The following is a 13208-nucleotide window of genomic DNA, read 5'->3' on the forward strand; positions in this document are numbered from 1 at the left end:
ATATTCGCTCCGTATGACATGAAAATATCTCTAACTAGTCTGAAGACCTGAAGACATCTTTCAGTTTAGCTGTAATAGCGCGTAATTTTAACATACTTCGACGCACATTACATAATCTAGCATCATCCTAACCATAGTCATGGTTGTTAAAGCTGTGAGTTGCCAACAGAAGTAGATAAAGCTCATCTGCATATGACACGTGGTATAATAGATCATTTTGTTCCTGAAGACTTAATTATGTGAAAGATCTTCTGATACATTAAGTCTTGTCTTCCATCAGTATTTGTATCGATGTAACAATCGTTTCGATGAATAAGAGCACCTTGAAAGGTCCTGTGTAGAGGCGTAACGATACTTTATGTTATAAAGGAATCTGTTAAGCTAACTTACATTTAGTTAATATTTGCGGACCTCGAATTTTCGTTAGGGTGGCAAATATGTAAATCAGTTACTAGCCGGTTAAACGTCTTTAAGAACCAAGCTTTCTTGTAGAACAGCATGACTAAATTTATTAGATAGATAACGGGCTGGAAAATAATAATTGACAAATTCCAGTGAGGATACCAATGTTATGAGATTTCAGCCCGTGGTAACAATGGTTGTTACCGATTCCGCGTTTTGCTAACAGACGTATTCACCACGCAATAAAGTGACTTTGATGTGATATTTAGAACACACGGGTGAACTTCCTTACATAGGCAGTTTTTTTTTTTGCAGAAATAAATAGACTCTAATTAATTTGAATAAAAGGGCATGTGGGTATTTGAAAAAAAATAGAACTTTTTTATTATTAGATTATCTGGTCCGGTAACAACAGTCGAACAGACATTTGAAAAAATTTAATTCTGGTCTATATGGATAAAACAGTGATTCTCAAGCTGTTCGAAATGACGTGGATTTTATAGAACACTGTGCATCGTAGAAGTCTTTCTTTACGATAGTGTAAAAACATATAACTATCTACTGTTGCTGCCTAAATTAAGTTTATCGTCAAGGGGTCGCAAAGATAATAACAAAATAAATAGCTCAAAGAAACTGAATAAAGCCAACATATCTTTTTGAAGAAAAAAAATTTAAAGAGCTGGTGTTCCTCATTTAGACTAGGCAACGTTATATAAACACATTTGGGGTTGTTGTAAATGCACATAGAGAATCTGCTACAAGACTGAATTTCATGTGAGACGCTATAGCCTGAAAACAGAATAAAAATTCTACTTCTAGTGGTAGTAGCATACTAAATATAATTGATTAATCGCATGGAAGAAAAAAAAATGGGTTAAAAGTGTTGGTGAACACCAAAAAGTTATGACTAACTCAGTGTAGGCCTCCTATTTCTTATATATTTACATCATTTCGGTTCTGTAAATAGAACAAACGTTTTGAGTAAACACAAATCAGATTATATTAAATGTGTTAAAATGTGCATTAAACGATTTCATGGAAAGATATTCTAGTCGTAATGAAATGCATTTATGTGATGTATCCTTTCACTAGCTAGACAACTTGTCTTCATCAAGTTGTATTTTTCTTCTTCACCTTTTTTTATTTACTTTGATTTATTATGCCTTGTTTCTTTTTACTTATTTTTATGCTAGGTCTAATAAGAGCCATGGTGCTACTGTATCTTTTGTTTCATGGAATTTATAATAGGATTTTTGTTCGAATTTCCAATATTTTTCTATTTCCATAATTATTAATGTTTCAAAAACTAGACTTTGAGCCCGCCTATCTTTCTGTTTGGATCTGCCCTTTCCACTGTCGTCGTCAGTTCGGACGTCGCTTGGCATATCCTTGATAGTAGAAATTTATAACATAATCATATGATGACGGGTCTACGTCAATGGATAATAATTGACAAGATGCTCCCGCAATCTCGTGATTTAAAAAATGACGCAGCCCGTCCAAAAATACGTAAGTATATTGGGCTTCTTATACCACCGACGTCATGATTTTTATGGTTCGAAGCTAAAACTCAGCTCTTTGAAAGGATCGTCCGCCGATAAAATTAGCATTTCAGCATCGAACTGTAATTCTAGTAAGTTCACAGTAAGTTAAGGAAGAAGATAAGTTTATTAGATTCTGTTCTTACCTGCTGTCATAAATGCTTATTATTTTCGGAAGAGTGCGTTGTAGTAAAAATATTGCGTAAAAAAATAATGAAATTATCCGAAAATTTAATCCATAATTTACAGTAGTATTGTAGCAGTACTATGCCACCTTACTAAGCTCCGTCTGAAAAAAGTCCCTTTATATTTGTCCTTCAAATTCCATTTACAGTGTGGCATAATAGTACTACAAATTTTCAATTTTGCCGAAATTGTTTATCGTTTGTTTAAAATAAAAAAAAACACTCATTTTAACTAGCTTAAGTTCGTGTTTTCACTGCGCTTTTGTCACTTTGTTTTCCTTCAGACACCGATAGCGGCTGTAATGCACCCGTTGTGCGAGTTGTCAAAGATATGCATGGACTCGTATATAAGCTGGTGCTCATACAAGGCGTAGGGCGGGTAGTTTCTAGACAAGCCGACGTGCAGCTCACAATGACAATGTACGTAACTCGTAAGGATGCATGCTATATTGAGCAGATCTTCGAAAGTTTCTACGACAACCAATTACCAAGTGATTTTATAAAAATCTATGAGCACACCGAATGCAACCCCTATGTTAAGTCAGTGACAAATATAATGCCCGTTGGCCTACAGAAAGCTGTGTTAACTATGTGTAGAGACGAAGAGGCAATAGTATATATAGATCCATTGATGGCCTATGGTTGCGCCGGGCTGAACTATGGAGACAAAGCAAAAGAACAGATCCAGCCGAGCACCGCTCTTGTTTACAAGATTCGTCTTATACGTTGGAAAATAAATAACAACGCAGAACAACTTGAGCAGTTTTCAAGCCTACAATCAGCAACGCCTACTTTCGTCGAACTGCTTGCCCAGGCTAGAAAACAACTGCTTGCAGGAAAAAAATTCACCGCAATGCAGTCGTTGAGGAGAGGCATCACAGTGCTCGAAACAATACCAATCGATCAAAGGATCCTTGAGCCGATGCAGAAACAGGAGCATGAACGAACACTCCTTTATATACTAAAGCTTGCGTCGCAGACCGCAATGCAGTTGGGTTGGTACAATTTTACTGTGTCGTCCACCCGAAGAGCACTCCAAATCGATCCCAAAAACACTGAAATTATCTTTTTACAAGGCTGCGCATACTTCGCCCTTGGTTATAGTGACATAGCAAGACAAAAGGTGCGTCAAGCCCATCTAAGGGATGTTACCAATAGAGATTATAGGGAAAAGCTTGATGAAATCAATCGACACGTAACCCTAATCGATGACTCTGAGTCGGATGATGAATGCCACCAAGACTACGAGCAAATGGCTAGTATAATAATGGAAAGAAAGGCGGCAAATGCTGGCCGTATAGTCGAAGACGTGATGAAGCTGTGTAAGGAGCTGGCTGACTCTGGAGAACCAGATGTTTTGATACGCGGCGGATTTTCTTTTGAGGACGTGAAATCCATTCTAAATGCTTTGCAGTCTGAAATGGATAGCGAAATAGTTGTGAAGTTATTCCGTGAGAACATAGAGGTGGAATTTCTTTGCAACTAGATTAAACAGCGTATTACATAATAGGCATCATAACCAATCAACTAGGTGACCTACAAAGAGTGAAATCCTGAGTTTTTCTATTTTAACTAAAGGTCAACTCTATCAAATTATCAACAAAGGTACGGATACGAATGTCAGACCGTCAATATCATTCTATATGTGCAACTGTTTTTTATCAAAAAATAATTATATTTCCCAGTTTTATCAAAAAGTTTCTAATTTACTTTTTAAATTAACCGTAGTATTTGGCAAGAAGGTTAAATATGAGGCCTTTTGAGTGTTCTCGTAATTATCTGCATTTGTAACGTCTACTTATTGAACTACTTCATTGTATATTCTGTTTCACAATGTATATTTCAAATTTATTAATAATTTATTTTGATTATGTGGGAGCTTGTAAAACCTTGTAACGCTAACTTCATATTAGGTCATGAACCTTTTCAAACATTTACACACAATAAAATGCGCCTGAAATCCAGCAGATTTCCTATTATTACTGCTATTGTTAGTATAATTAGCGCCAGTTGAGTCCCACCGTTACAATTATATAATTACAGCGCGCCCTAAAATTGTTTTGAGTGAGTATGTAAATGTCAATGAGGAAAGTTACCTTTAATAAACTGTTTTATAGCTAATTCGGCGAATTCAAGAAACAAAAAACAAGCTTCATCTCTTTTGGAAAATTACGAGGCAAACTCGGCATCACAGTGCTATACGAAACGAAACTTAGTCAGAAACAGTAGGTGGTGGTTTTTTAAGCTCTTTATCATTTACTATTAACATACGTATTGTAATGCCTTATAAGCCACAGAAGTGACAGTAAAATTCTATATATATCGAAAAATTGTGAAAGGCAAGGTTGTAAAGCTTATTCATATATGTTACATGTACAAATGTTGGGTCGCTCAGTATAACATGCAAGATAGTGATCTCCTGACCGTTCATGCCTTCGTCACAAGCATAGTTCTCTTATTTTCAATTGAACTATTCATCATTATTAATGACCCTCTGCTATTAGGTAGTACCTTATCTATTCCGCGGCCTAGTCTATTTGCTAGAGAGCTAAGGTCTCAAAAAGAACATGTTCAGACATGTTAAAATGAACAGTTTTGCTATGAAGAAATTTACGTAAGTGATGTTAAGATGATGAAGTAGATGACAATGAACGACTTGTAACCTTTGGATGATCGCTACCGTGACTCCTGCTGTATGAAATAAACGTTATCGTGAGGTTGGGAGTGATTTACTTTTGTTCACTGAGTTTAGTTTCTAATAGAGTTTTTCATCATCTCCGAAACACGACTGCAGATGAGAAAAATGGAACAGCACAGTTCGACCGTAATGGACGAGCCAGGATTCGTGAGACTGTACTGGATAACACCTGCACAACCTCTGCAAATTAGGCTTTTGCAGCCGTACATTTGCTGTAATATAATGTCTCAACAGTTCAGCCGTATTCGTCCATTGGTACGACCATCTGCAATTATCCTAAAAAATAATTTTTTCATTGTAAGTCACAGTTCGATGTAAAAATGCGCCACTGTTTTTATGTAAAAGCAATAAGAAGCGTCTTTATATATGTCTGTTTTTCCTTCTGTTTAAATTTTTAGCCCTATTAATATCGGGGAGATAAATATAGCATGTTTACGTGCACCAAGCCTGAGCTCTCACCCGTTGACCTTGAAATGGGTGGGTTTTCGCCGCGGTTCTCATCATTTCGTCTACAAGGCTCACTTTTTCTTCAGAACGTTCTTTCTAAGTTTTTGAAAGCGACAGTTTACGCGGTCTTTGATAATAAATCCTCCACGGAATACAAGCGTTATATAACGGACTGCTCCTAGATTAGTCAAATTTGCTAATTCTCCATGATCTATTGCTACACGTTTGCTGGAAGTATGAAAAAAAATACTTGTACTATAATAAGACGCTTGATTGCTTATTTTTAATTGAAATTTCTCAACTATTAAGAATATTTGCATGAAGTTGATACCATTATTTCATTTAGCAGTCCCGGATCGCTAATAGGGCAGGCGAACTATTGAAACAAGTTGACAGTTCTGGTGGCTTATAGCTCGCTCTCGACATAACCGAGTATTTTGGGAAATTTTAGAACCTGTATAATATCTTCTCATAGCCAAGTTAAAAACATAAGTTTATCTTTGCTATAACTAGATCTTAGCTGTCAATACTTTCGATAGGTTTCTATTCAATACTGAACTTGGTTTTATATTAACGGGTCAGCTACGTTCCGCATGGACGACTATATCTGATATAAACTAAGATAAAATACTTATGGAAGTTTATGATAGCCTGTTATGAAATGAAATCTTCTGTCCCATGCGGTAAAGTTATTAAATCAAAAAGTCATTTAATGGAAATTGCTCTGTTTGGACTTAGAAGCGTCCAGTTGTGTGTCGTTTGTGTGTATACAGACCCTAAACATTGAACTCCTAAGTAGACGGCAGAAGTAGGTAAAGATTCGCTAAAGAAGGCACTTCGTTGCTTTTAGATAAAGGTTATATAGTGGCATAAATGTTCAAATGTATAGGCATATACTTTGATACCATATAGCCAAGCTAGCTCTAGCAAATCTCTCCAAGAAGTGGTCTGGGTTTGAACCTAGGACTCTGTTTCATGCGGGGAGTCAGCCGTTTGATAAAATGGCTAACGGCTGTACCGGAAGTAAAACTTGAAATACAGAGGTTTCAAGAAGTCGGTTAGGTAAGTAAGTGATGATTTAGTGAATATACTTGATTTCGTTTATCTCTGGAATGAGCGTAAATTAAGTGAGTCGAAACAAAGAAGCTCGATCTGAGGAAAGAAATAGCACATAGCAAATTGGTGTTTATGGATATTTTTTCATTTTAATGAGCTTCCAACTAGGGTTATCGTATATACACATACTTATTTCCGATAGGAACGCCCGGACTCTGAAAAGCCGATTAGTCGAACGAATTTTCAATTAAAAAACGAGGGACAAGGGTACTCCTCTCTCTCTCTCTCTCTCTCTCTCTCTGTGTATAATGCATCCAGCCTATTTCGGACTATACCAGACTATATATTCAGTCAGTTAGAGTTGATACCTTAGCGTATCTAATTTATGGCTAGTGAATTTGGTATGGTTTACTTGTGTGCACAGTTAATGCTAAATAAGGATACACCGAGTAGCTGGACAGCTGATTATTTCAAGTTCTTTGCTTTTCATTTGCTGACTAGCAGACGTTGGAGCAAGTCATAGAGATATTACCAATTTTCTAATCGGTTTTTGCATTACTGCGATGCTTGTTCTTCGATTCAATCTGAAAACTCCAGTCTGGTAGAGTATGATAACTAAAAAGGACCCTACGTGCCGTCATTAGATCTACACTAAGATTGTGGGAATGAGACAAACTGTGCAAAAGTTACGCCTCTACATATTTAATACGCTATTTTGTTAAGCTAGTTCTAGTTTTACGAATTAGCTAGATTGGCTACTATACAAATTTAGAGCCTATATGAAGATATAAAAAAAAAAGTTGTATAAAGCATGGATTTTACTTTTTTTTTTGTAAGGCGCGTGAGTTCAAAGATCCGTTTTTGGTTTAAGCACAATCTAATGCATTTGGGAAACAAAGAATATATACCAATATTTCCTTTTGTTTTTTACAAATATTTTCTTTGTTTATATAGGTTGTGTAATATGGGTTGTTGACAACATTCGAAGCAGCCTCTGACTTTTTACACCGGAGGCCAAGCGGTCTAAGGCCCTCCGTCAAAACTAGTGCATCTAAAATAAGGACATATGCCGTTAGATAGTGCTTCTGAGACCGAAGAATTAGATGAAAATAAAAAATTTCTATATAACTGAAAATTTATTTACGCCAACTGATCCTTTCTATTTCGAATGAAAATTATATACCTGTGTTCTAAGACTCTGCGTAAGTGAACAACTCTGATTACACTAGAAATGCGACTTAGTTTTAGCAGTATGCAGTGATTTCGGTTGATATTTAGAACGCTGCACTTCTCAGTGTAAGCAGTCTGGTTGTGAGCTTTATGTAGTGATTGTATAAGGGTGCCGTTGATAAAATATAAGTACAGTTTTACTAAAACAAACTAAAACAAACAAAGGATATATATATGCTTATGTAAGGTAAGTGGCGCCATATGTCGGAGTTGTATTCACATTATTGTAAACATAAGCCAACACTACGAATCGAAGGAAGCACTTGCACATTGCATACTTAAAAACAACTCATTCAATGAAGGAAAGTGGCCACTACTAGTGGGTTCTTAGAAGACGTTACATTAGAACGGGTGCATACCACTGTTCGCCACGAATATATATATATTTTTTTTCCTTTTTTAGACCGTCGATAAATATCATGGTCCTAGGATTTGAATAAACTGGTATATATACATTTTCGGCAGAAAAAAGGTAGACATGTGTCTTTTACGTTAATACTGTCTCAGCAAAACAAAATGTCTATCACCATGTTTGAAACTGTCGTTAATGTGAACTCTTCTTCTATCTCAATGGGATCAAAAGCACTTTTGTCTGTATTTGCTTATTTTCTATTAGTCGGCTTACGGATGCTATATAGACTCTTTATAATATCTGTTAGTTCGTTTTATTCGTAGGAGCCTTAGCAATTACAACGCCCAATCGGACGCAATACGATGGTAACCCAATAACCAAAAACCGTTCCATCACCGCTCCTTAATCACAAAAGAGTTCGTCCAATTATTAAGTTAACTTGCAACTTGCTGACCGCAACGCGACGTCACAATTAGTGGCAAGGATGAATTCGCAGGTAGACTGGCTGCTTTTCGTCACCGCCGTGGCTCTATGGCAGCGGTAGTACCGGTCTGCATCATGATTCTTCTCCAGCAGCAAACCTCAACATAGCAGATGCGATGCCCTAGTTTGACCGCATTCGTTTATCAGCCTGAGATCGACGACAAAGATGAGCGAAGGTCGCGGACGTCCTATTCATTGATTTTGTAGGCTCGTATATACTGTCGCTATACCAAGTGTTAGCCTATTTCCGTCAACAGCATATATTTCACTGACGGCTGTAGCTAACAAGCTACAGCCCCCCATGAATATAGCCGTCTACGACGGATCGTCGCAGTGGTGAAGGCTATATATATATAGTAAATTTGTTTTTAGAAGAACGCAACTGTCTCGTATGAACGTATAAAATAAACGTATATAAACATAAAATCGCATCGGAGAGGCTGTGTAACGGTGGTATTGTAGCGTCTGGGGCCACATGGCAGATACGTGTAGTCTCTGGTACATGAAAATGCACTGTCCCACATATCATGTGATAAAATCCGCTTACCAAAAAAAGTGCAAGTATGCGCCGGATCATTCTGTTCAGCTCCTTCCAGGCTTTACTAGTTATAACTCCAGTATTATGGAAGTCTGATGATATCCATATTGGCAGGTGTGATGACACGCTTAAATTTGCATCTCAAATACTTCACAGAAAATAGTGTATCACCTAGAAGTCACACGTAACTATTTAATGTGAACGATGCGGGCTTGCGGCGCGCATTAGAAATCAACGCCTGATCTAGCCGAACCTCTCAAACTACTTCAGTGAATTGTTTTCAAATCGTTTCGATTCCATAGCAAGCAATCGAGGTCATCTTTATATCCGTGTTCGAGGGAAGTTTCAAGGACGTATTCCCACCTGGCAACCATCGCTAGTTACATTCTCTCCGTCGTGTGCTTTACGACCATTCATAGGATTAGATCAAAGTACCAAATTTGCCTGTCTTTACGACCCATTTTTAAATTTGCTTCAGTGGTTTACGCAGTCAGACTAAAACATATGGAAGCGCGTCTATCGTTACAACTACATAGGCAACGTTCCTTCTGGATACCGGTAATTTTCAAACTTATTTCTAGCTGGCCCTCTTACGACACGTTTCGATACTGCTGTTTAACATAACTTTATTGATTTATAAGGACAGGGGGCTTAACAAAGGAGATTTAAAGGAATTGAACAAGGAAAGGGATGTCTATGTTTATTAATGTTCCTTTTGTTACATTATTGCAAGTTCAATATGATTTTAGGCTGAAATTCGAAGCAGAACTACTTATTCGATTCTCCGATAAGTAAGTACGTTACCACTGTATCATGAGTTTAGGAGAAAAAAACTTCCTCTGGAACTAGTAGTAGCTAGATTAGATATTGCTACATGGTAGTCCACAGGGAAGTCATATATCGCAACAACGAACTTATAGCTATGCACTCTTCGCTCAAAAATCGTATTGATCACTCTTAGGTCTTTTATAGCGCTCGATTGCTGATTTCATTCGCATACTGCGCATATTTTTATCATAAAAACAGCGATTATAGATGAAGTAAACATTTAATGAATAGAATGAAAACGCTTACAGTCCATTTTATTCTTTAGCATCCCCTTGCTGTACACAAGCTGATCGTAAACGGCAGAACGCTTATTGAAAGCCCTATTCTCGATAATATTCGGTGGTGTCATCATTTTCGATACTTAGAATAACTTAGAAAACGATCGAACTAAGGAATGTTTTTCACTCGTTTCCAAGGCGAGCATGATAAATATCTGCAGTAGCTTGTTCATACACCGCAGAAACGAGAGAATACAAGAGCGGGACCTTTTCTTATGCTTTGTCTTTAAGAGCGTATCTAACCAAAAATATATATCTCAGAATTTTTTTTTATATGCGCTAGTAGTGTCATTTCTGTTAACCTTATGTATTCAACGTAACCACCATTTGCCGCAACAAAAACTTCTCTCTCTAGTCACTTTCAAAATATTTCTTTTTTTAACCCACAAATAACTGTACATCAATCAATATTGCTAAATGTAAACTCATTAAAGTGACGCTTAGATACTCTACATAGAAAAGAATTCTAGCAGAAATTAATTTTGGATAATTAACAGGCTAAAAGCCCTGAAAAAAGTGAAAATTTAAAATAACCAAAAAATCTAGAAGTTTCAAAATGAAGCGAAAAGTCGAAAAAAAAACTAAGAGTTGGAGCTTTTTTTAGACGACCTAATTGTCAATTTATTTTCTTCTCTCCAGAACGGCCGTTCATTTCTTTGTACGAATCCCAGCGTATTTGTAATAGCCTTTAAATCTTTTTAACGATTTTTTGTTTCATTGGATCTAAACCGCATTTACTCCCTTTCGATTTGCCTCATAGAAATATTCCTTGAATATCTTAGACGCTGCGGCTCGATTTCGTTTAAAAACGAAGCTTTTCAATCCTGGTGGTAGTTTATCTAGCGCGATGTTAGATAATAGATGATATTCGTTAGAATAGTGAAACCGACTTACAATTATTTGCGATAACTAATTTATTGTTTTATTATAGAAAAAACTGGCCTTTGTCTCAAACCAGCAATAGCGGATTAACGCATACCTGTAACAGCACACAGTCGGCCGAAACTTAACTATTGTACCGCATATATGCTTGTATCAAATCGCAAATCTGATACAATATTTTTACGAGGTGTTTCGAAGCTATCATAACGTGTGAACATAGTGCTTAATAAACAGAAAGTCCTTGGAAGCTTTGCACTGGTATGAATTACAATTTCTACTGAGATTTGAGTGACAGAGTGTTGAAACGTAGCTTATTTGAGCTTTATCAATCAAAGTTAGTAACGTTTGTCAAGTTCAAAACTATAATGAATGCAATTTTCTTATCCGGTGTCCTATTCTTTATTCTATTTGTATTTTTCACGTTATCACTTACTTTAAGGGGCAAATCTTTTTACCTTTAGTAGTCTGCTGTGTCAGCTCACTAGTACGTTACGATGGCCTACGAATGCCTTTGATTAACCCCTATTCCAGATGGATAAGGGTATGATGTGAACACAGTTACTGAGAATATTGGGTCGTTTGATTAGAGGGCAACATTGAACGGGTTTTTGGCCATGCATTGTTCTAATCTAGTCCTTAACGCAGATACTTTTTTAAGTTTCTATAAAAATGCATTTAATGATTGGTCAGGGCCAATCTTGGGGAGCGGTCAGACGGGCGGGAAATCAACAGACCCGAATTGGTTTTCAAATATTCTGTCTATATTTCTTTAAGGTTTTTTTCCATACAGCTTTTTTGCCATGGGATTGTGTATGCATGTTAAGGCAAGTGTTAATAACACCTTTACAAAACTAGGTCCACTTCTATGTGAGACCCATCGTTCGGTCTTAAAGATGTTACTAGATTGTGCATATAATTCAGACCAGTGCAACAGTCAATTCTTTACTGCGCCACTTTTTAGGTAACTGGACCAGATTTTTACACGATTGTGTCTGCAGTTTATTGTTACCTGTCTCCTGCGACGGCCCGGAGTGTAGTGTGTATTTTAGATTATAATACATAAAACATCGTAAGGGGAGCGAAAATTTCAAGGGAGACGGACTGAATGAAACAGGGACTGTTTTTTTTAAACTTAAATAGTTGACTATATATATATTGGACCTTTTACCCATGAATTTTACCTGCATGAGCCCGTACGATTCTGATACCAAAATGGCTAAGTACAGATCAGATATATAGCGAGGGCTTAATCTAAAAGGCTTCAGAGAAGTCTATATTACATGAACATGGTTCAAAAACAATAGTAATAAGAAGCGCCAACACATTCCTGAATCAGACAGGAAATAATCATAATCTTTTAAAGCGTAGAGTGAATGTATGACGATGATGACACATAAATCAGAGCCAGGATCAAACTAAGCATCTCGAGCGAAAGGGTAAAACATAATAAATCAAATGAAAATGTACGAGAGATACGACAAAAGAACTCCTAGATTCTATGATAGTATTGCATCAGTATCCTAATTAATGTTTGTCGAAGAGCTATTATCTTGCATTTGACTGCCGCTAAGTTGAGTCTTAATTTTCAATCGAGCCTAAAATGCTAACCAAATATTGCTTGAACTTAATAATAATAATATCATTTATTAACTTTTATAATGTCATTTTAGTAGAGGTCAATTTGCGGCACCCCTGCACTGCGTTGAGATTTACGTCGCAACTGTTACTTCAGATCACCTCACGAAAGCATTTATTTATTAAATTGAATGTCATTTACTTACCTTGCAAAAAATACTCAACGAGTATTAGTTCAAGTTTTTATATATAGATATAGCACATTTGGCCTTTCTTCCTAAACTTCGTTCCTGGCATCGATATCCTGTATTCTTACTTATGCCTATTGCTATAGAGCCCACGTTTCCAGCAAAGTATAGTTTCAAAGCTATAATGACTAATTGGTATTTGTCGTATTTAGATTTCTTTACGACGACTCGGTATGCTGATAACATGAATGACTATACGTGTCCCATAAGTTAAGAACAATAGTTTCTCAGAAATTATCGTATTTAATAACTGAGCTGGTAACTTACAGTGATTTATAATTGTTTGTAAGAAACACAATCGATGTATTCCTCGTAAGCATAGCCTGAAATGTGTGTGTCTTTGCCTCGCATGTAATCTTTTAGTACAAACATGAAAAATAACTGGTCAATATTGCTTTGGCTGTTTACTCGTGGACCCTATAGGAAGAATTTATTACCAACGCGTACAGGCGTACTTCAGTTTTC

At 36.6% G+C, this 13208-nt stretch overlaps 1 protein-coding gene across 2 annotated transcripts; it reads left to right on the top strand.

Annotated features, from left to right (window-relative positions):
• Window positions 1–1753: 1753 nt before the first annotated feature.
• On the top strand, window positions 1754–7468 carry LOC111249837 (peptidyl-prolyl cis-trans isomerase FKBP4-like). Of its 2 annotated transcripts, XR_015319646.1 has the most exons (4): window positions 1822–2035; window positions 2413–4353; window positions 4923–5081; window positions 7284–7468. XR_015319646.1 is itself a non-coding variant. In XM_022804239.2 (2 exons), the coding sequence occupies exons 1-2, from the start codon at window positions 1821–1823 to the stop codon at window positions 3612–3614; spliced, it is 1293 nt and encodes a 430-aa protein (XP_022659974.2). In that variant the 5' UTR covers window positions 1754–1820; the 3' UTR covers window positions 3615–4860. The 2 variants fall into 2 exon arrangements, 1 of the variants encoding a protein (XP_022659974.2); XM_022804239.2 differs by lacking the exons at window positions 4923–5081; window positions 7284–7468 and having other exon boundaries at window positions 1754–1911; window positions 2413–4860.
• The last annotated feature ends 5740 nt before the right edge of the window (window positions 7469–13208 follow it).

This window comes from Varroa destructor, unplaced genomic scaffold, assembly GCF_002443255.2.
Source record: "Varroa destructor unplaced genomic scaffold, Vdes_3.0 BEIS01000001.1, whole genome shotgun sequence".
NCBI lineage: Eukaryota > Metazoa > Arthropoda > Arachnida > Mesostigmata > Varroidae > Varroa > Varroa destructor.

Coding starts and splice junctions, on each gene's coding strand:
- LOC111249837 (XM_022804239.2), top strand. CDS start 1,821: ATGATGACGGGTCTACGTCAATGGATAATAATTGACAAGATGCTCCCG. Junction 1,912..2,412: donor CGCAGCCCGTCCAAAAATAC/GTAAGTATATTG, acceptor GTTTTCCTTCAG/ACACCGATAGCGGCTGTAAT.